Raw genomic sequence first — 22714 nt, 5'->3', positions numbered from 1 at the left:
CGACTTATAGTCCAGAAAATACGGTAATCCTCAACCTTGGCAGTCCGATTCATGCATTTATTCAGCAAAGCATAAAAATATCTTGCATTTGACTTGTTTGTGAATCCAATCTACATCTTCTTCTAAATTAGCTAAAATTGTCCAATAATCGGATACTGATTCAAAATCTGAAATATTATGATTGTGTTTTTTCTCTTAAGTGCAATTTTTGCTAAAAGAGATTGGAGCGAGTGACTCAAGAAGTCCCAACAATGGAACAAAAAAGTGAAGAGGCGATAAAAGGAGACACAGCCGAGCTGGGAAAAAAAAGTGTGGAGTAATTGTTGGATGAAGATGACGAGCCTGCGTGGCGTCTTCCTGATTGTGTGGAAACCATTCAAGACCAAAGCTGAGTACTACATACACAATGTCTCCTCTAACTCTCCCCGTGCTTCCGCTTACTCTCTTCTCACCAGCCAGCCTTCGCCTTTGAAACGCTTCCTGCTTGACAAGCACCTTGACTCACCCCCCCCCCCCCACACACACACACACACGCACACTCCAACACACGTGTGCACAAAAGGTCCACCGACATCACATCACTCATTGTCCAAAAATTAGTGAACAACTAATAAAGTCCCTGCAGTCCAGTCCAGGGTGTACCCCGCCTCTCGCCCAAAGACAGCTGGGATAGGCTCCAGCACCCCCCCGCGACCCTCGTGAGTATAAGCGGTAGAAAATGAATGACTGTTTTCAGAGAAAACAGTTCCACCTAGTGGTCAAACGTTGTCTTCCCAGCCTGTTTCTGCCATATTTGACCACTAAAACTTCCAATCACTCGGCCATCTTTGTGTGGCAATTTGGCTGCAATTTATTAGAGCCCCGTAGACATGAAATAACACCCCTATAGTCACCTTTAAATTCCTACATAACATCCCATAGCGCAACAAAAATGTGCTAGCTATGAGATCACTGCAAGGACGTTAAGTCATAGCCGCCACTCCTAGCATATAGCAAGCTACCGAGCTAACTATTTACTTGTTCTAAACTTAATACAGGGCTGCACGGTGGTCGTGTGGTTAGCGTGCAGACCTCACAGCTAGGAGACCCGAGTTCAATCCCACCCTCGGCCATGTCTGTGTGGAGTTTGCATGTTCTCCCTGTGCATGCGTGGGTTTTCTCCGGGTACTCCGGTTTCCTCCCACATTCCAAAAACATGCTAGGTTTAATTAGCGACTCCAAATTGTCCATAGGTATGAATGTGAGTGTGAATGGTTGTTTGTCTATATGTGCCCTGTGATTGGCTGGCCACCAGTCCAGGGTGTACCCAGCCTCTCGGCAGCTGGGATAGGCTCCAGCACCCCTGCACCCTCGTGAGGATAAGCAATGAATGAATGAACTTCAATTCATTCTTAACAATAGGAGTCTTCAAAGAGAAGGTATTTCATATTCAACACTGTACTGAATACTTTAGAAGTTAATAAGAGAGCAATTCTTTATGTTCCAAACATCAAACAAGACCATTCAGTGTTTCCCCAAACCTACTGTGAGCATTTTTTTGCTGACAAAGCCAGGAAAATCACAAAATGAACTCCCAAGATTGGTTGGAACAAACGTCTACTGAGTCTACTGTCAGCCCATTGGGATTTAATCATGGATTGAATTAGCATGACAATAAAGATGGACGGTACAATCATTCCTAAGCTAAATGAGTACAAAGTCAGATATTACACCTTAGATATAATCCATGGTGCGGGGGCAAGGCATCATTTTTCTTCACTTGTGGGTAACATGGAGATAAAAAAATCACTCAAATATGCCCTCTAGTGGCTATAAGCAGTAGCTTAGCAGTAGTCCCATAGGGATGAAACTTGGATGTACTGTAAAGTAGTCTTGTACAGTTTGTATTAACTATACTCACTTTTGTGAGATACTGTAAAGTAATTGGAGAGTCATAGCCTGATGTTATGATAAATTGTGATATTTTGGCCAATTGGTTTGATTCCGGGCGGCATGGTGGTCTAGTGGTTAGCGCACAGATCTCACAGCTAGGAGATCAGGGTTCAATCCCCACCCTCGGCCATCTCTGTGTGGAGTTTGCATGTTCTCCCCGTGCATGTGTGGGTTTTCTCCGGGTACTCCGGTTTCCTCCCACATTCCAAAAACATGCTAGGTTAATTGGCTACTCCAAATTGTCCATAGGTATGAATGTGAGTGTGAATGGTTGTTTGTCTATATGTGCCCTGTGATTGGCTGGCCACCAGTCCAGGGTGTACCCCGCCTCTCGCCCGAAGACAGCCGGGATAGGCTCCAGCACCCCCCGCGACACTCGTGAGGAAAAGCGGTAGAAAATGAATGAATGGTTTGATTCCCATGTCATAAAATTATGCACGTAACCACATGTCCACTAAGCATTTTTCAGTGTTTGTATTGTAATTGGTTCCAAGCCATGGCACCCGTGCTAACTCGGTTTTTAGCACAACTTATCCATCGGAAAATTGCCACTTCAATGGAACAGAAATGGAATAGAAACAGTCAGCAGAATGGATTATCAGCTTTGTTTAAGTCGCATTACGAGTGGGTGACATATTAATTTTGTGATGGCCCGCCACAAATACATTTTGACCACCACAAATAGATTCTTTTCGGCCTCACTCATAAACATTCTAATGTAGCTAGACAGCCAAAGAATATAAAGACTCACTCGTTGCAAAAGTTATGGGCAATTACTTCAACAAATCCCGTACTGCATCAGTGGCGTACTTGATGCAAACCTGATCAGGGTTTACCGACCGATATTTGTACTGATGTAAGCCAGATTTTCCCGAGGACCCTCGCTGTGTTTTTTATTGACGCCTCCGCTGAGTGTCACCGGTATAATCCGCCATTTAGTATCTCGAACTTCTCTGCAAAGCACAGCAGCCGACACCCCCCTTCAAGCTGATGTGGGGTCAGAATCATTGATTCATTCTTTGTGGGTCACGCTGGGTTTAAGACTTTCCCATGATGCACTGCAATATTTGTCAGGCACTTAAACCCACACATAAAGAGAAGTAGACAGCTCTGTAAATTACAGTCTTGGTTAAACCCTGCAGTGTCGTGTTTAATGCATTTTAGCAGCCGACGCAATAATTATGCACCGACGCGCTACAGATGGAATGGTATGAACATTTCATGTATGTGATTATTGGGATAAAAATAATTCCGGGGTGGAATGGGTCTCGATGACGTCACGGTCTAACTTCATAATTGGCTAATGTTGCATATGCAAGTTATTTTTATGAACATTGTGGGAGACAAAACGTGACAGACAAAACTTTTTTTTTATGCCACAAGCGAGACGGATAACCCCCCCCCCCCCCCCCCCCGCTTTTTATTTACTCAATAAAAGTGACTGTTGCATTCCAGGGAAAACAAGGCCAACAGCACATGAACTCCGATGGAAAAGAAAAAAACAGCAGAGCTAACGAGTGACGGAGAACATCAAGTGGAGGTGGAATTGCAAGGTTTATAGTGTCAAAAAAATCTACTATATCACCAAAGGGTTTCGTAAGGCTGGAATACTGTGTGATGAAGGGGACAGCTCCAGTTAAAGGGATAATCTACCTCGGGTGACACCGACAGACACAATGAAAGAGAGAGGGAGAGAGGCTGACAACGTGTGTGATGAAGGAATTAAGAGGAATTTATGAATATAACTATTTAGAAGAGGCGGCACGGTGTTCAAGTGGTTAGCGCACAGACCTCACAGCTAGGAGACCAGGGTTCAATTCCACCATCGGCCATCTCTGTGTGGAGTTTGCATGTTCTCCCCGTGCATGCGTGGGTTTTCTCCGGGTACTCCGGTTTCCTCCCACATTCCAAAAACATGCTAGGTTAATTAGCGACTCCAAATTGTCCATAGGTATGAATGTGAGTGTGAATGGTTGTTTGTCTATATGTGCCCTGTGATTGGCTGACCATCAGCTGGGATAGGCTCCTGCCCTTTCCAAACATGGTAATAGCTTTCCTTTTCTTTGACGCACTGCCATCAAGGCTAAGTGTAAATTAAATTTCTTAATCAGGAACTATATTAAGGGCTGCACGGCAGTCGAGTGGTTAGCGCGCATACCTCACAGCTAGGAGACCAGGGTTCAATTCCACCCTGGGCCATCTCTGTGTGGAATTTTCATGTTCTCCCCGTGCATGCGTGGTTTTTCTCCGGGGAATCCGGTTTTCCTCCCATATTCCAAAAACATGCTAGGACTCCGAATTGTCCATAGGTATGGATGTGAGTGTGAATGGTTGTTTGTCTATATGTGCCCTGTGATTGGCTGGCGACCACTCTGGCGTGTACCCCGCCTCTCGCCCCCTAAGACAGCTGGGATAGGCTCCAGCACCCCCGCGACCCTCGTGAGGAAAAAGCGGTAGAAAATGAATGAATGAATGAACTATTTAGAAGTGCTAGGTTAATTAGCGACTCCAAATTTGTCCATAGGTATGAATGTGAGTGTGAATGGTTGTTTGTCTACTACAAGGTAGGCTCCTACTAACCTATTTTGGTGTATGTTTTTAATTTTAGTGGGTGAGGCTTAGACATTATGGTACTTGGGTACGGTAGTGAGTGGAAAAAACCCTGACTTGCCTCCTTTTTTACCCCCCACCCCCCTCTCCGAGGTGCAATTATCCCGGTTTCTGTCATAGTAAATTGTAGCCCAATGGCAATAATCTTAAATCTTGCTCACAGCAGGCTAGATATCTGGCAACACACACACACACACACATACACACACATACACACTCCCACATACATCTTACCTGAATCCTTGTCAAAGAAAAGACAGCAGTGGGTCTGCAGTAACCATGGTAACACCTGTGACACATGAGGAAGATAGGTGTGACAGATAATAGTACAATACAGCTGAGTCACTCCAGTGCAAACATTTGCTCAATGAGAGGCATCTTGGGAAAAATGGGGGGGGGGGGGGGGTCTATTCAAACTGGTTGAACTGTACTCCCCCCCCCCCCCCCACACACACACACACCCACACACACCATATTGTTCAACATCCAATATCCCATACTGTTTTTCAGAAGTGTGCATGACAACAACAACAACAACGTCGTCCTACGTCACCTTCTTCATGCCTGACATGTTCGTCCACGGTGAAGGTGACTTCCTGTCCGGGATAACTTCTGATACTGAGCGACGATCATGCCTCCGCGATGATGAGGTCAGTAATCCGAGCGGCGGGAAACATGTGCGTGGACCCCCTCCATGATGGAGCCTCGGTGGAGAAGCCGAGACCAGTAATCCGGAATCATCTGCAGACCTCCTGAAGTCCGGTACCCGTCCAGATGTGGCGTTAATGTCTCTAACAATGAGACGAGTTCGTCTGACGCCATTTTTCTCCCCCCCACCACCACCACCACCACCCACCACCACCCTAAAGTCTGCAACCACACTTGATGTTGATGCAGACACAACTTCTTAGCTACTTTCTATAAATAGAAAAGTCTGGGTCTTCCTCCTCCTCGCCTCAGAACAGGAAGTGGTCCTTACGTGCTTACGTTTGACTTGCAATGCGCCCAATTATGTCGGAGTATGTTGTGATGAATATGCTGGGCTGCACAGTTGCACAATATTATATTTAATCTCATGCTTTATCAAAAAATACACAGATTTAGGTCACACTGCTAATAGTTATAGTTATATGTATTGCAATATTTTTTAAACAGGTACGTTAAAATGTCTTTCTAAGAGAGGAGTATAACTGCAAGATAAAGGTAAGTGGCATCTTATAACAAAACACAACAATATATTCTCAATTCAGGTCTTTAAAAATGCATATTTTTTTAATGCTGCTTTTGAATTGCGATTAATGTGATTTGTACGTCATGAAAGGACTGGGGATGGTGGATGAGTGTGAACTGATTAATTTTCATACCTATCCATTTATGGTGATTCTACTATATTTTTCGTTGAATAAAATAATTAAAATACTACTTTGAATGGTGAGAAAATGTGACAAATCTATCCTCCGCGTCAGGTCTTGCGATTGGTCACTAGATGGCGACATTTAGCTACATTGGCGTTCATACTCTGTCCATGGTACTGACTGACAATCACGTACCATTCAATTAAAGTCAATATAATTGTAAAATGACCCACACTGAAATATCAGAAGTGAAACGACCAAAACCTAAATCGTTTTGTACTTTGGAAAAAAATATACACTTCGCTTGTCATGTTGTTGCAAGTATTGGCCACTAGATGGGAGCATTTGCCAGCATGATGACGTTATATACGGTCATCTGAACGACAGGTCGGCTTCCTTTAATTAAAGTCATTATCATTAATAGTCAACACTTATGATTTCACTCACAATTGTTATTTTACCTTCTATGGAGCTGACTTTAGGTTCCTGATTGGCTGAAAGGGTCCCACAGTGCTTATAACTTACCTGCTGTTTTTTTAATGAAAGAAATTAACTAAACTAATAAATTTGATATGTGAACCATGTTGCACCACTTTGCACCGTCTTCATGCGCATCTGCTGCGCCAACACTTAAGTTCCTTCCTGCTTTTGTCGCATTGTCTTTACAGGAGAAGAAGAAGAAGATGGAACGTGAACGTCACGTTTGCGAACGTCATTAAACCCCGCTCGACGTGTGCATGCGTGATTTCTGAGTGGGCGGAGCCAAAACCTGCAGACTTTTGGACGCTTGGACGGAAGAGGTGCAGCTGCGGCAGGTATGCATGCATGTCTGCATGCATGGTAGGCTTATGTGTGGTTCTGGGGACGCGTCCTTCAAAAGTCCAGTCACAAAACGACGAGTTTTTTGGTCGCTGGGGACGCAGAACGCCGTTTCTCGGCGTAAGGCGGCATTAGCTGTCTGCAGAGGTAAAAGTCAAATGTGGGGAATAAGTGGGAGCATATATTGCGTCATTGCATTTGATCCACGTGATCATGTTTAATGTGTCATATAGTCGTAGAGGCTGGGACTTAATTGGACTGTTGAGGGTCCAATTACAGTACTGTCAGCGTTTCTGGGTGTTAAAATGTCACTACCTCATTTCTTAGCAGCTTAGTTTCAGGTGGAACTGCTGTATAGTCAGGTATACACTGAATTTAAACTCAACATGTTCCAAAAAAGCAGTCAAAATGTGCTATGATGTGTCCAAATTAATGTTATTTTCTTTGTATTTCTGTAGATTGGCTCCCGCTTCATCAATCTGCATCATCATGGGGAATACAAACAACCACTCCTCAGGAGGTAACCCGACTCCACAAAAATGACACAATCGTTTGACACAAGCACACTTATGACCAACAATATGGTAGTAATGAGAAACAGTAAATTAGGGATAACTATATGTAAAAAAAATGCAGTAAATTGTGTTTAAAATGCTTTAAAAACACATAGATCTGACTGTTATGCATGTCCATTTAGATTGGGGGGGTGTACAAAACATTTAAGTGCAAAATCATTCATACCCTGGACGTATTTGTTCATGTAACGCGCACAGAGCAATGAACAAATTGGTTCTGTGTCTCCATTTGGCTGAATTTGGGAGCCTAAGTCCTAGGGTTCAACTAATCAACTATCCAGCATTTGGTTATGCGTGTATTGATGTATTGCATTTTGTTTGCAGTAAATTGTGTTTAAAATGCTTTAAAAACACATGTATCTGACTGTTATGCATGTCCATTTAGATTGGGGGGGTGTACAAGACATTTAAGTGCAAAATTGTTCATACCCTGGATGTATTTGTTCATGTAACGCGCACAGAGCAATGAACAAATTGGTTCTGTGTCTCCATTTGGCTGAATTGGGAGCCCAAGTCCTAGGGTTCAACTAATCAACTATCCAGCATTTGGGTATGCGTGTATCGATGTATTGCATTATGTTCTTTTTTTTGTTTTCTTTATTTCGAGCATGAAAAAAACATCCAAAACACCACAAACCAACCAAAATCAATACAAATAAAAATACCTATGTATATGTGTTATGCACTAACGATGGATCTGCGCGATCGATCGAGAGATGGATCCATCGTTAGCGCACAAATCAATCCATTTCTGCGCTCACGATCGATGGTATATTACTGCGCCCGGGATGGATGTGTGTAGTTTGTTTAGATGCCAACAGATGGCGGCGCTGAGCGTTGTTACTTATAAGAATCAACAAAAAGTCGATGCATGCAAATTTCAAATCTTTGATTAATTGTCAAGCAGTTCACTTTGTTACCGTTCTCGGCGGGAGGAGTGTGAACCCCAACCCCTAACCCTAACCCTAACCCTAACCCTAACCCTAACCTTGTCGTTGTATGCAATTAGCAGATCAACGATTGTCATTATATCGTCAGCGCAGAAATTGATCAATTTGTCCATCGTTAGCGCGTAATATATATATAAACGTACACATGTTCGAAAGAGAGAGGGAAAAAGTCGAGACTTATCTAGTCCCACCACCCAGATTCCAACCTCATCCCAACAAAACATATATTATTCCTTGTCTACACAGAATAAAAACCCCATATCCAACCACCCTCACCCAGCTTGAGGCACCCAACCACGTGCCAACCAGAGCAACCAGTTCATTACTAGTCATCGTATCGTACATAGTCCAGTACAAAGTAAAAGAAAGAAACCATTCCAACTACACAGTCACCACAAGCTAACAAGGATATAAAAACATCACTGTTATGGTATTGTTTCAGTGAGATTGAAAAATAAAAGTATGTGAGAGAAAAGAAAATATTTAAAATACTTCAAATTAAGGGCGGCGCGGCACGGCGGTCTAGTGGTTAGCGTGCAGACCTCACAGCTAGGAGACGAGGGTTCAATTCCACCCTAGTGCCAAGAGCAACCAGTTCATTATTAGTCATTGTATCGTACATAGTCCAGTACAAAAGAAAGAAAGAAACCACTCCAACTACACATTCACCACAAGCTAACAAGGATATAAAAACATCATTGTTATGGTATTGTTTCAGTGAGATTGAAAAATAAAAGTATGTGAGAGAAAAAAAATATTTAAAATACTTCAAATTAAGGGCGCCACGGCGGTCTAGTGGTTAGCGCACAGACCTCACAGCTAGGAGACCAGGGTTCAATTCAGGGATAATCTGCCTCGGGTGACACCGACAGCGACAATGAAAGAGAGAGGGAGAGAGGCTGACAAAGTGTGAAGGAATTAAGAGGAATTTATGAACATAACTATTTAGAAGAGGCGGCACGGCAGTCGAGTGGTTAGCGCGCAGACCTCACAGCTAGAAGACCAGGGTTAAATTCCACCCTCGGCCATCTCTGTGTGGAGTTTGCATGTTCTCCCCGTGCATGCGTGGGTTTTCTCCGGGTACTCCGGTTTCCTCCCACATTCCAAAAACATGCTAGGTTAATTGGCCACTCCAAATTGTCCATAGGTATGAATGTGAGTGTGAATGGTTGTTTGTCTATATGTGCCCTGTGATTGGCTGGCCACCAGTCCAGGGTGTTCCCTGCCTCACGCCCCAAGACAGCTGGGATAGGCTCCAGCACCCACCGCGACCCTCGTGAGGAAAAGCGGTAGAAAATGAATGAATGAATGCTCCTCCTGCTGCTCCTCTAGTCCAACACAAAGGCAAGGCATGGAGCCCCCTCCCTATTTAACGCTCTTTCTTCCAGGATCTCCTTTGGATTTATTCCAAACTCCTCCTTCGACACCGTCAGAGGCGGATCTCTCCGCCTTGGCTTTGTCCATCGTCTCCTCCAGGAAGCCGCAGACACCCTCACTAGACATGGCCGCCACCACCTCTGCAGTTCCAGACTGGACACAGAAGTTGTCTCCACCTTCCGAGTGGGCTGTCATAAGCGTGGACAGCGTCATATCTCCAGACACAAACATAAGTGATGAAGTAACGGGACACGAAGAAGAAGACGAGGAGGAGGAGGAGGAGGAGGATGCGGTCGGTCTGCCCAGCCTGACATCAGTACCTGCGTCCATGCCGTGTTCTTCGGAGCAGAGTTGGCAGGAGCGGGACAGCGGCTTGGAGCCTCAGGCCGCAGCTGAGAGGTCCTCGGAGGAACTGACCCTGACCTTACACGGCCTGGTGGAGCGGTACAAGACCTCAATGGGCGTCAGCCCCAACACTTCTATGGGAACTGAAGGTAGGCCTCGGCTGGGTATCTTTCTGGGTGTTCTGAACTCCTGCTTCAATGCCGGTGTTTTTTTTTTTGTGATGTGTCAAGAACTGCTCCGACATTTCATAGCCGAGAGAGACAGACTCACCGACGAGGTCAACGGCCTGAGGGAGATGCTGAAGGTGAGTCCAACCTGCAAACCTGGTCCAACCTGGTTTTTAATTCAAGGAGAATTCCCATGCATTTTCCTGATCCGTGTTTTCTTTGTGCTCTGCGGAAGACGGAGAGGTCGGAATGGCATCGGTTCCAGTGTGACATGCAGATCGCCGTGTCGGTGGCCGATCGCCTACGAGCGGAATCGGAGCAGGCCCTCACTGTGCTCCAGGGCAACCACAGGAGCGTGCAGAACCAGCTGGCTCAGGCGCACAGCAGACGGCAGGAGACGGAGAAAGAGCTTGAACGTCTGCGGTCAGAACAAAGGGACGTGTGCACCAGACTGTCCGCACTTGAAGGGCAGCATCATCATCATCATCATCACCAGCAGCAGCAGCATAAACCAGAAATAGAAGACATAACAGCAGCCTGCGGAGAAAAACCAGAGACACAAGGCTCTGAGAAGATCTCTGAGAAGGTTCAAGGCCTGGAGACTCCAGAGACACAAATGTCTGAGAAGATCTCTGAGAAGGTTGAAGGCCTGGAGATTGCAAATGTTATGGAGGAAGATGAGTTGCCAAAGGTTAAAGGAGAAAAAGAGGAGCCTGAGATGAATGATGAGATTAGTGAAAAAGGCCTGCAGCTGACAGGAAAAGGTATAGCGGAGGGTTACCTTCGAAGTTTGGCTGCACGGGAGAAGAAAAAAGAAGGGCGGAGTCAAAGTGAGCCAAGGAAGATCGTCATGTTGTCTGAAAGATCTTGGTAAGTCATTTTAAGTCATTTCAAAACTGGCAATAGTCATTTTAGGAGTAGTTACTGGGGAACTAAGGTACACATTTAGAGTAGTTACTGAGGAACTGATGAGTAGAGTGGTTACTGGGGAACTGTTGAGTAGAGTAGTTACTGGGGAACTAAAGCACAAATTTAGAATAGTTACCGGGGAACTAATGAGTAGAGTAGTTACTGGGGAACTAAGGTACACATTTAGAGTAGTTACTGAGGAACTGATGAGTAGAGTGGTTACTGGGGAACTGTTGAGTAGAGTAGTTACTGGGGAACTAAAGCACAAATTTAGAATAGTTACCGGGGAACTAATGAGTAGAGTAGTTACTGGGGAACTAAGGTACACATTTAGAGTAGTTACTGAGGAACTGATGAGTAGAGTGGTTACTGGGGAACTGTTGAGTAGAGTAGTTACTGGGGAACTAAAGCACAAATTTAGAATAGTTACCGGGGAACTAATGAGTAGAGTAGTTACTGGGGAACTAAAGCACACATTTAGAGTAGTTACTGAGGAACTGATGAGTAGAGTAGTTACTGGCGAACTAAAGCACACATTTAGAGTAGTTACCGAGGAACTAATTAGCTTAATGATTACTGGGGAACAAAGGCACACATTTAGAGTGGTTACTGATGAAAAGCACTAATGAAAAGCTAATCTGGAACTAATAAGTAGAGTGGTTACTGAGGATCTAAGGCACGTCACTTTAGAGTGGTTACTGAGGAACTACTGAACTTATTTGAGTAGTTACTGAGGAAATCAGGCCCAAATTTTGAGTAGTTATTGAGGAAGTAAGGTACCCATTTAGAGTAATTACTGAGGAACTCATGAGTAGAGTAGTTGCTGTGGAACTAAGACACACATTTAGAGTAGTTACCAATGAATTGATGGGTTGAGTAGTTTCTGGGAAACTAAAGCACACATTTAGAGTAGTTACCGAGGAACTAATGAGTTGAATGGTTACTGAGGAGCTAAGGCTCAAGTTTACAGTAGCTACTGATGCACTAATGAAGAGCTAATCTGGAACTAATAAGTAGAGTGGTTACTAAGGATATAAGCCACATCACTTTAGAGTAGTTACTGAGGAACTAATGAACTTATTAGAGTAGTTACTGGGGAAATGGAGCCCAAATTTAGAGTAGTTACTGAGGAACTAATGAGTAGAGTAGTTACTGTGGAACTAAGACACATGCTTAGAGTAGTTACCAATTAATTAATGAGTAGAGTAGTTTCTGGGGAACTAAAGCACAAATTTAGAGTCATTACTGAGGAACTAAGGCTCAAGTTTAGAGTAGTTACTGGTGCACTAATGAAGAGCTAATCTGGAACTAATAAGTAGAGTGGTTACTGAGGATCTAAGGCACATCACTTTAGAGTAGTTACTGAGAAACTAATGAACTTATTATTAGAGTTGTTACTGAGGAGATGAGGCCCAAATTTAGCATAGGTTACTGAGGAAGTAATGAGTTGAGTAGTGACTGAGGAACTAAGGCACATGAATTCAGAGTAGTTACTGAGGAAGTAATGAGTAGTGGTTCTGGATAGGGTAGGTTGGTTCCTCACTACTGTGATTTTGTGTACCTTATTGAAAAATCCATCCACCCAAATGTTTGTGTACTAGTATTTAGAGAGTGGCTTTCCCATAATAGTACCCCCTTTTTTAACAGTGAAACTTTTGCCGTTTTAGGAGTATGTCACGTCTTCCACTGCCGGCTGACGCCATGAATAATAACAACAACACGAGTACAACGTTGCCGTTTTGCAAGGTAAACACGTTTCATCTCATGACAAAGCCAATGACCAAAGCCTTGATCTTCCACGATGAACCGTCATTCCAGAAGGAGGAGCCGACACGAGCGAGGAGGACCACCCACGGTGTGACGCGTGTGGACAGCTGCTCTAGCGTTCTTGCGGGTCAGTTTGAGGCTTTAGGAGCACAATACGGTCAACTACGGTCCAGATCTGTACCACACGGACCTGGAACCTTTTTATTCATTTTAACACGCCCACTTTTTCCTCAGGGCCACAATATGGAGCATGTGATTAGTAGCCTGCCGCACAGCATGGTGGTTCCGGGTTCGATTCCGGCCTGGACCTCTCTGTGTGGGATTTGTGGGAGTGTGAATGCTTGTTTGTGTATATGTCCAAGTGTCAGCTGGGATAGGCTCCAGCTCTGCCATGAACAGGATAAGCTGTTTTTCACATTCCCAGCTATTATGGTCATTACGGTAATAAACGGACCGTGCACTAATTGCTTGTATTGTAATTTCCCCCACATGACTTTACTCAGACAACATTTGTTTACTCAAAATCAAAATGTGGACCTGATCCACATCAGACTGCGACACAATAGTCCGTTACAGCAGTCAACAGCGGACCTGCTCCCTCACTGGGATGCAATACAATGTCATAAGTCAGTCCTTCCAATTGAATGCTATTGGCTAATAGCTAAATGGAGGCATGTGCATCAAGTGCAATGGTGAGAAACCCCATGATGACAAAGTGAGGCCTGTGGGTTACCATGCTGGTGTGATTGTCACTCTTTTTTTTTTTTTTGTCTTTCTTGCAGGAAAACGGTGCGGAAACCCAAATTCAAATACTACTAAGTAAGTAGCACATTTGCGTAAAGTTTTTACATTTTTTTCATGAATACTTCACTGTAATATGCTGACTTTTTCCAGACCTCAGGACAGAGTCCATCCCGTGTCTCGGCGTCATGGCGGCTCCAGAAGAAACTCCCTGCTGTTTTGGTGTCAAAGTCGTACTCAAGGGTATCAGGTTGAAAATCAGATTTTTTTTTTTTTATTTAAACCTTATATGAGTACTTAATGTTTACTACAAATGCAACTTTAATGTTTCTCTGACAGAATATTGACATCACAAACTTCAGTACCTGTTGGGAGGATGGTTTGGCCTTGTGTGCCGTCTATCACACCTACCTGCCCACTCGCGTCCCTTTCCACAGCCTCAACCCAGCAGACAAGGTACAATACGCTCTTTGTGTGTACACGGCTCAGTGGCAATATTATAGGAACTTAACTCTTTTTTTTTTTTTTTTTTATGTCCCAGAAAGGAAATTTGGAGCTTGCTTTTAAGACGGGAGAGTCTATTGGAATCAGAGCCACTCTGGTGAGATTTTAATTATGCTTTTATTTCTTTATGAAACATGCTGAGTTGAAACAATAAGGACGTGAAAATAGGTGCTGGAGCCTATCCCAGCTGTCTTTATTTTATTTTCATTCATTCATTTTCTACCACTTATCCTCACAAGGGTCGCGGGGGTGCTGGAGCCTATCCCAGCTGTCTTCGGGCGAGAGGCGGGGTACACCCTGGACTGGTGGCCAGCCAATCACAGGGCACATATAGACAAACAACCATTCACACTCACATTCATACCTATGGACAATTTGGAGTGGCCAATTAACCTAGCATGTCTTTGGAATGTGGGAGGAAACCGGAGTACCCGGACAAAACCCATGCATGCAAACTCCACACAGAGATAGCCAAGGGTGGGATTGAACTCGGGTCTCCTAGCTGTGAGACCTGCGTGCTAACCACTCTTCCGCCATGCAGCCCTGGTTACTGAGGTGAGAAACAAATTAATTTTTTATGAATGAAATATTTTCATAGCTGGAACATAGAAAACGTTCCCGAACTTAATACCATTAACATTATTAGAGCCCTCTAGATAAGAAATAACACCCCTATAGTCACCTTTACACTCGTAACAGGAATATCTATACATTCATTTTCTACCGCTTATCCTCAAGAGGGTCGCGGGGGTGCTGGAGCCTATCCCAGCTGTCTTCGGGCGAGAGGCGGGGTACACCCTGGACTGGTGGCCAGCCAATCACAGGGCACATATAGACAAACAACCATTCACACTCACATTCATACCTATGGACAATTTGGAGTGGCCAATTAACCTAGCATGTTTTGGAATGTGGAAGGAAACCGGAGTACCCGGAGAAAACCCACGCATGCACGGGGAGAACATGCAAACTCCACACACCATAAATTCCTCTTAATTCCTTCATCACACACTTTGTCAGCCTCTCTTGAGGCAGATTATCCCTTTAGCTGGAGCTGTCCCCGTCATCACACAGTATTCCAGCCTTCCGAAACCCTGTGGTGATATCGTAGATTTTTTTTTGACACTATAAACCTTGCAATTCCACCTCCACTTGATGTTCTGTGTCAGCTCAGCTCAGCTTTTTCATCTGAGTTCATGTGCTGCACCCACGCATGCACGGGGAGAACATGCAAACTCCACACAGAGATGGCCGAGGGTGGAATTGAACTCGGGTCTCCTAGCTGTGAGGTCTGCGCGCTGATCACTAGACCGCCTTGCAGCCTAATTACGCTAAATCCAATATATATGTGATGGAATCCATTTTTACCCCTTGTTTTTGCATGCAGCTCATGTTCATGTTATTTTTTTTTTTTTTTTTTGCAGTCCACAGAAGAGATGCTGAAGTCAGGTGGTCCAGATTGGCAGAAGGTTCTGGGCTACGTGGAAAGCATATATCAGCATTTTGAGAAGTGAGGTACCATCTCCTCTGCCTGCATCAAGGCTGTTTGACTACTAGTATGCAACATTTTATGGATCCTACATAATGTCGTTTTTTTTTACCTTTTCTTTTTAAAATTGCTCGTACTCCATAAGACCAGCAGCCAGATTGTTGCACTGCACACTAATACCTTTTTACATGACAATGAACTCATTTCACATTTATTTTGGTGAGCTATAATGCACTGGGTCGCACCTACATTTATGTTTTATGAAAATTAGCACTTTAATGACAACCCTTTTTGGGATTGGAGCACTTTATCTGTTAAGTATCGTCTGCTGTGATTGTCACATTCATTATCTGCATGCATCCAAAGACATGAATCTAGTTTTAATGTTCAAATGTTTTTCTAACCTGTATTGTCTGTGAGGAAAATTTTAGCAAGTGTTTGTCCTTTTTAAAAAAATCCAATATTGAAGTAGTTGCCTGAGGACTTTATGCAATAAAGATAATATACATATTTAGTCACTAAGCCGGCAACACTGATTTCTCCTGCAATGTCATCTTATTCTGTGGCGCATGAGTTACGACACCATCTACTGGAACAACAAACTCAATTCCCGTTGCAATGTGTTTTTGAACCAGAAAGAACAGGTAATGTCAAATTTATGTGTGGCGGTCCATATTTACCGCCACAAACGAATGTACGATAAACGCTACATTCACTTCAGAGCGTCAACTAGAATATAAAACATTTATTAACATATATATATAAAACAATGTGAAAATTGGGTTAATGGAAATGTTTCAGCAATGTAGATAAATACAACCACAAATCCATGCTTATGTCATTACAACAAAACAATAATTTAGCATTTTTTTTAGCACATTAAATGACTTTTGTACTTCAATGTTGATATTTTCAGGTAAGGACACAAAAGGTAGGGACCAGGGGCCTCATTTATAAAACTTTTTGGAGACATGGCAAAAAGGTGACGCATATTTGAAGCAGTGAAGTGAAATCATGAGAAATAAACATGCAACGGAAGAAGTCACTGCAATCATTCTAGGAGTTAGCAGCATAGATGTATGGATGGAATTTACAGGAAACAGATTATGAAAGCACATATGGACAGGAAGCAAAGTAAATGTCTGCATATGCCATTTTTTGTAGACCTGAATATGTTTGTCCGTACGCAGATTTCTCTCCGGTTTCACAGATGAGGCCCCAGGTTATGAGTTTAGCCTAAGTTACCATGGTGATACAGCCGCTGTACGAGAGAGCTACCTTCGCTGAACAGGCAAGCACGGCTTTCCACTCCACCCACTAAACTCACGTCGCTGAATGCAAATACGGAATGACGTTTAAGGTGATATTGTGAACAATCTTCACTTGATACAGGCACTTGGTTTGTTCTTATGAGGCCGGAATGGTGCCACCTATAGGCGGTGTTGACAGCGGGGGCAGGAGGAGAGACTTGAGCTTTGCTGACATGGCCGCTATTTCTGGGTCTTGGGTTTCATACATCTTCACTAATCTGGCAAATTTGAGCACACCTAAAAGAGAAGCAGGGACCACAATTAATCCGGTTTCAAAATCAATGTTGTTGTACATTGAAGCGAAGCGGCCGTCCCACCTTCTCCTTCATTGTTGAATCCGTAAGCTTTGATGACTTCCTGTTGAATCTGAGTGGCAACGGGGAGCACCAGCTGCAGCATCTTGCCCATGTCGTTGCAGGCGCTCTCTCTGGCCTCCTCCATCCTCATCGCGTTCTCTGGGACCGCGAAGGCTTGGATCACCTCACCGAGCACCACTGCGCCGCACACAATAATAAAAACACAGCCTCAGTAATGTGTCAACTTACACACCAATTATTTATAGTTGGCTTTTTGGGAAATATTTTATTTTTTGTGTGGATTTTGGTCTACAAATGAATCTGGGTCTTGATTTCTCACCTCTAGTCTGCTCCACAGTCAGGGTGGGCTGTTGTGCTGGGGCAGAGGCCATGTCTGCAAACAACGTAGCCTGTTCAGTAACATTTAGACTGTATTTGAACATAATCAAAGGTGCAATGAAAGCAGTTGCAAAAATTATTACGTATTATTACACTGAAGCTCAAATTCAAGCTAATGTTTGTATCACGGAGCTTTGTAAAGTGGCTCGTGTTTATGTGACAACCATTGTCGAAGCATCATAACCACACCTAATTCGTGTTTTAACATCGTATATTCACCCACATATTTTTGATGACGTTTTAACCATATAAAAGTTGATACGTACTCAATAAAATGCAGCATAATTGAATACAACTCACCACAACGTCAAAAACAAGCTCGCTAGCCAAAAGCTCAATTTGGCTAAGCGGCACCTTTTTCACGACAGTCAACTGGCGTTTGCGACAGTACACCCTACTTTCAGGCAGGCGCCCAAGCAAAAGTAAACAACGTCAGATGGCGACAAGGGATAAGTACATTTTATTCAACGCTGAAAGTTATAGGTGTCACCGACATATTTTTGATGAAGTTTTAACCATATAAAAGTTGATACATACTCAATAAAATGCAGCATAATTGAATACAACTCACCACAACGTCAAACACAAGCTCGCTAGTCAAAAGCTCAATTCGGCTAAGTGGCACCTTTTTCACGACAGTCAACATGCGTTTACGACAGTACACCCTACTTTCAGGCAGGCACCAAGCAAAAGTAAACAACGTCAGATGGCGACAAGTGGCCGGTTTCGGCTAAGTACGTTTTTTTTCAACGCTAAAACTTATATGTGTCATTGCGGATGAACTTAGGAAGGTTTAATTAATGTGATATATTCTGCGTGACCTGTCATTTGTAAGATTATTGGCAATGGAGCGGAAACTTGCAGAGTTTAGGGCACGTCGACGGGGCGAAAATGCTCATAATAATATGGATCAAATTGCTAAATCAAGCACGGACACCACGACAGCCGACAGTCCGCTTAAAAAGGTGGCAAAAGAACACTCTGTGGATCAGGACCCTCAAATAGAGGTAAGGCAGTGGGAATACTTTAACAAGAAGCTTAAATTAAACAAAAAATATAGAACTACTTGATGTATTATTAAATCTGTACTATCCAGGCCTATCTACAGAATATGTAATATTACATTCCTGCAGGGTGGTAGTGACTGGCTGCTGGACAGCACCCTTGGAAGATGGCTGGCCTCCAAAAAATACATCATTTCAAGCGTCACGTTCCTCAAAGTCCTGCTCTGGCTGGTCCTGCTCGGCATGTTTGCAGAACTGGAGTTTGGCTTGCCCTTCTTCGTGGTCTCCCTCTTCTACTGGCTGTATGAAGGACTCCGTAGCCCCGCAGCAAGGAAACCTGGAGAAATGAGCGCTTATTCTGTCTTCAATCCAGACTGCCAACCTTTGTTGGGCGCTCTTACTGCAGAGCAGCTGGAGGGAGAGATGGGCTACAGACCCTTGGCAAACAGATGAAATGGGTGAAGATTGTGCAGGGATTGGGAGTTTTTGATTTACATTAAATGTATTATTCACATTGCTGTTTCATATTTGAAGGAATGTGTGTTAGTTAAATTTTCTTAAATTAGGTTGTTAAAATGCCAACTGAAATGCACAAATACACATAAAGACGTCCTAATACTACAGCAACATGAGGGAGTTGTTAAAAATTTATATTATTAATACATATATAAATACAACACAATGTAATATGTATTATCTATGCTGCTCCTTGCTGTACAGTAAATATAATACATATAATAAACATCATTAGAATACAATTAATATAACGTGTACATATTTTTTAATTACAATTGCACAAATGCTTTAGATGATTTAGAAAGAGATTGCAATCGTTTAAAAGGCGTTTCTTAAGCTAATAAAACGGCCACGAGGGGCAGTGTTGTATTCTTCCCATAGAAACATTACATTTTTTCTTAGTACAGAACGAGAGCTGTACTCCTTTGCACTTCCGCGTTCGTTTCATCACCGACTACACATTTATAATCTATAATAGCGATGCCAAAGTAATACTCGTGATTTATACGACCCACAAAGGATGATATTAGTTGGAAGTTAAGTGAGACTGGCTTTAAATTAGCAGTTTTTCCCCGTTTATCGGGGAGTCACTCAGTAACTACTTATCTTGTCAGTAATTACCACCTCTTTGGTAAAAGCTGTTTTACTTCCTGTTTCTCAACCACATTGAAGATTATTTACGATAGCAGCGACTGTAGTAGTACAAGTACTACTAAGTATACCGGTAAGTATTAGTCATACGTTACGACTGAGGTCTGCACTTTGATTATGTTATTAAATAGAGTTTTCTCTTAAATAGCTAGATCCGTGCTAGCTTCCGGTGTAGCTCAAATGCAACCCAGCTGTTACCTTTGATTAGATTGTAATGCAGTTCACCTGTCAATGTAGACCGTTTTTGGTTGATTGTTGACAAACTTTTCAAAACAAAATGACCATGTTCAGTATTATACGCACAATATATTGAATTGACACACCAAAAGTAACCAGTGTATTGTATGTAGCAATGTCTGGGAGTCCAGCCGTCGTGCTTCGCTTGGTGGCGTCCGCCTACACTGTGGCTGAAAAGGCTGGAGACATTGTGAGGAAGGTGCTTCACCGTGGAGAACTTGGTATTGTTGAAAAGGTGAGGACTACAGCAGGGGTCCCCAATCACTGGTTTGCTTGTTTAATTGTCACTTTAGAATAAGTTGGAGAGCGTCCCAACACAAATGAATTGCATCTGTGAGAGTAATATTTCAACCTTGTCCACAGGATGGCGCTAATGATCTGCAGACATTAGCAGACAGACTTGCACAGAAGAGCATTTGTGCTTCACTGTCCAGACATTTCCCTAAAGTAACAATCATTGGAGAGGAGGTGATGTTTAATTTGTCTTCACAAAGAATGCTTTTTTTGTATGATTTTGATTTTAATATTCAACCATCTCACTTTGTGTAGGACCTTCCAGCTGAGGAGGTGACAGAGGACTTGATTGAAAATGGCCATGCAGAAGAAATCCTCAAGAAAATGTGTCCTGCTGAATATAGTGGCGTGAAAGAAGAGGAGGTACAATATGGCCGCCTCATTAGCAATTACATTCATTCTGGCACATTTCGGAAAAATTACAACTCTTTTCTGATCCAAATACGTCTGGATCTGAATTGTGTTGTCTGCCTTTTTAAGCTAGTCGTGTGGGTGGATCCTCTTGATGGCACAAAGGAGTATACTGAAGGTAAGTTTTGGCTGATTGGGGTATTTTATCATTGTTGTACATTGGACATGTTAGCACATATTTATTTCCTCCTAGTACGTCTTTATGATTACTTAGAAATGTAAAGTACATGACTAAAAAATATAACAATGTCTTCATTCTGTTCCATCAGGCCTCCTCGACAACGTGACCGTGCTTATCGGAATCGCGTACGCAGGGAGAGCAATCGCAGGCGTCATCAACCAGCCTTTCTACAACTACCAGGTCCAAACGACTAAACTAAACGATCCTGTTTCTCTCACGGATCTTTAATTGAACATGTTTGTCTTTTGCAGCTTGGGCCGGGGGCACAACTGGGAAGAACCATGTGGGGAATTCTGGGACTGGGTGCCTTCGGATTTCAGTTGCAGGAAGGTCCAGACGATAAACGCATTGTCACAACCACACGGTCGCATAGCAACAAGATTGTAACCGAGTGCGTTAATGCCATGGAACCTGATGAGGTTGTACGAGTGGGCGGTGCAGGAAACAAGGTAGGATATTTTTATTTTGTTGCATTCATGGACACTCTGTAAATCGCAATAATATGGTTATGGTAATATGCATGTATGTGTGGTCGAAATAAACAGACAAAGTTTTGTGACCAAGTTGCTAAGTCGGCAACACTGATCCCTCTTGCTACATCTTATTTTCCGGAAGACCAGTTTGGGTTAAGAAGCAGAGTGGTGATGTAATCTACTCTACGGAGTTGGAACGACAAGCTAGCTTCACAGACAGTCCCATCATAATGTGTTTATGAGCGATGGCGGTCCATTCAAACCAAGTGGAGGTCATACAGCTTTTCTTCCTGTCACACACATTTGCACCCTTGACATACACACTGAATTGAATTGATAACTGTGCTGGTTAGCTAATGTATTGAAGATATGGATGTGGGTGTGGTCATAAAAACACATTTTTCCAGAAACGGATGTTTTAAAGGATTTATTAATTTGATTCACTATCAATTATACACATCAACCAAATTTGACTTGACTTTTTAAAAAATGCAACGGTCTCATTAAATAATCTGTGTGTAGATCATTCAGCTTATTGAGGGGAAGGCTTCGGCCTATGTCTTTGCAAGTCCAGGAACCAAGAAGTGGGATACGTGTGCTCCCGAGGTTATCCTGCAGTGCGTCGGAGGTATAAATCATCATTTGGGATTCAGCCGTTCATGATGAGGATGTATTTCTTTCATGTCTTAACAAGCATCCCGGGTTCTTTTCCCGCCAGGTAAACTGACCGACATGCATAACAACGCATACTGCTATGACGCTAAAGTCAAGCACCTGAACTCTGCGGGTGTTCTTGCGACACTAAGAAACCACGACTACTACATCAGCAGAGTACCGCAGTCGGTGCTGCGAGCCCTGAAGTCTGACTGAACCTCATCTACTGTACAGTAGGTGCATCTCATAGACACACACACACACTGCCATCTGTAATGGACACTTTATAATTCAGTTATTGGTGCTTTTAATGAGTTCACTAATTTTGACTAAATCACACTTCCTTACAAATAACAGTTGAATTATTTCCAAGGTATGATGGGTGCATGTGTGTTAATCCACTCCCACTGGATGGCTGTGAGGGTTGTAAGTGTAATACTGTACTGGTATGTGGTTCTATTAAATACAGAATAGTGACCAAACAGTGGAATCCTCTTCCTGATGGATTATTCTTAGGTATTCTATCTAGTCCAAGCTTCCTATATTCATTTTGTACATGTTGACAGCCTATATTTACATCCCAAATGTGAAGACTCACATGACTAAAGGGTTTACAAGCATGTATATTTGCAATAATGCCAATCATGGACATATTGAGCCCCTGAAAATGTATGTATTCTACCAAAAATGACTTGTTCCCAAATGATAATTCATATTTTTAAAGTTGCATATGTTTTGAAATATTTAG

The 22714-nt window shown here is 43.0% G+C and overlaps 5 protein-coding genes across 6 annotated transcripts in view; 3 read left to right on the top strand and 2 right to left on the bottom strand.

Moving 5' to 3' along the window:
• The window catches only part of LOC144894393 (discs, large (Drosophila) homolog-associated protein 2b), a 50394-nt gene extending 45033 nt beyond the window's left edge, over positions 1 to 5361 (bottom strand). For both annotated transcript variants that reach the window (XM_058046074.2, XM_078794546.1), the window contains exons 1-2: positions 5096 to 5361; positions 4777 to 4831 (exon numbers count right to left, since the gene is read on the bottom strand). In XM_058046074.2, coding sequence (XP_057902057.1) covers positions 4777 to 4831; positions 5096 to 5113 — 73 coding nt within the window. In that variant the 5' untranslated portion in view covers positions 5114 to 5361. The remainder of the gene's footprint in view (positions 1 to 4776; positions 4832 to 5095) is intronic.
• Positions 5362 to 6561: 1200 nt separating this feature from the next.
• Positions 6562 to 16051, top strand: LOC131099870 (uncharacterized). The gene is made up of 12 exons (XM_058046090.2): positions 6562 to 6712; positions 7175 to 7236; positions 9630 to 10112; positions 10194 to 10267; positions 10366 to 11000; positions 12707 to 12785; positions 12858 to 12933; positions 13589 to 13625; positions 13701 to 13797; positions 13887 to 14003; positions 14089 to 14148; positions 15476 to 16051. Exons 2-12 carry the CDS (start codon positions 7206 to 7208, stop codon positions 15563 to 15565), a joined length of 1779 nt encoding a protein of 592 aa, XP_057902073.2. The 5' UTR covers positions 6562 to 6712; positions 7175 to 7205; the 3' UTR covers positions 15566 to 16051.
• Positions 16052 to 16270: 219 nt separating this feature from the next.
• Positions 16271 to 17955, bottom strand: grcc10 (gene rich cluster, C10 gene). The gene is made up of 4 exons (XM_058046119.2): positions 17846 to 17955; positions 17487 to 17540; positions 17168 to 17344; positions 16271 to 17087 (listed from the first exon to the last, which is right to left on the bottom strand). Exons 2-4 carry the CDS (start codon positions 17536 to 17538, stop codon positions 16948 to 16950), a joined length of 369 nt encoding a protein of 122 aa, XP_057902102.1. The 5' UTR covers positions 17539 to 17540; positions 17846 to 17955; the 3' UTR covers positions 16271 to 16947.
• Positions 17951 to 19063, top strand: saysd1 (SAYSVFN motif domain containing 1). The gene is made up of 2 exons (XM_058046105.2): positions 17951 to 18552; positions 18679 to 19063. The coding sequence occupies exons 1-2, from the start codon at positions 18391 to 18393 to the stop codon at positions 19000 to 19002; spliced, it is 486 nt and encodes a 161-aa protein (XP_057902088.2). The 5' UTR covers positions 17951 to 18390; the 3' UTR covers positions 19003 to 19063.
• Positions 19064 to 19476: 413 nt separating this feature from the next.
• bpnt1 (bisphosphate nucleotidase 1) lies at positions 19477 to 22224 on the top strand. The gene is made up of 9 exons (XM_058071783.2): positions 19477 to 19789; positions 20067 to 20188; positions 20317 to 20421; positions 20503 to 20610; positions 20728 to 20776; positions 20928 to 21019; positions 21091 to 21288; positions 21835 to 21940; positions 22031 to 22224. The coding sequence occupies exons 2-9, from the start codon at positions 20069 to 20071 to the stop codon at positions 22180 to 22182; spliced, it is 930 nt and encodes a 309-aa protein (XP_057927766.2). The 5' UTR covers positions 19477 to 19789; positions 20067 to 20068; the 3' UTR covers positions 22183 to 22224.
• Positions 22225 to 22714: the final 490 nt, after the last annotated feature.

Source organism: Doryrhamphus excisus, linkage group LG11, assembly GCF_037039965.1.
Source record: "Doryrhamphus excisus strain RoL-2023G ecotype Guam linkage group LG11, RoL_Dexc_Guam_v1.1, whole genome shotgun sequence".
NCBI classification, from domain to species: domain Eukaryota; kingdom Metazoa; phylum Chordata; class Actinopteri; order Syngnathiformes; family Syngnathidae; genus Doryrhamphus; species Doryrhamphus excisus.
This window is presented reverse-complemented; position numbering and strand designations above follow the sequence as displayed.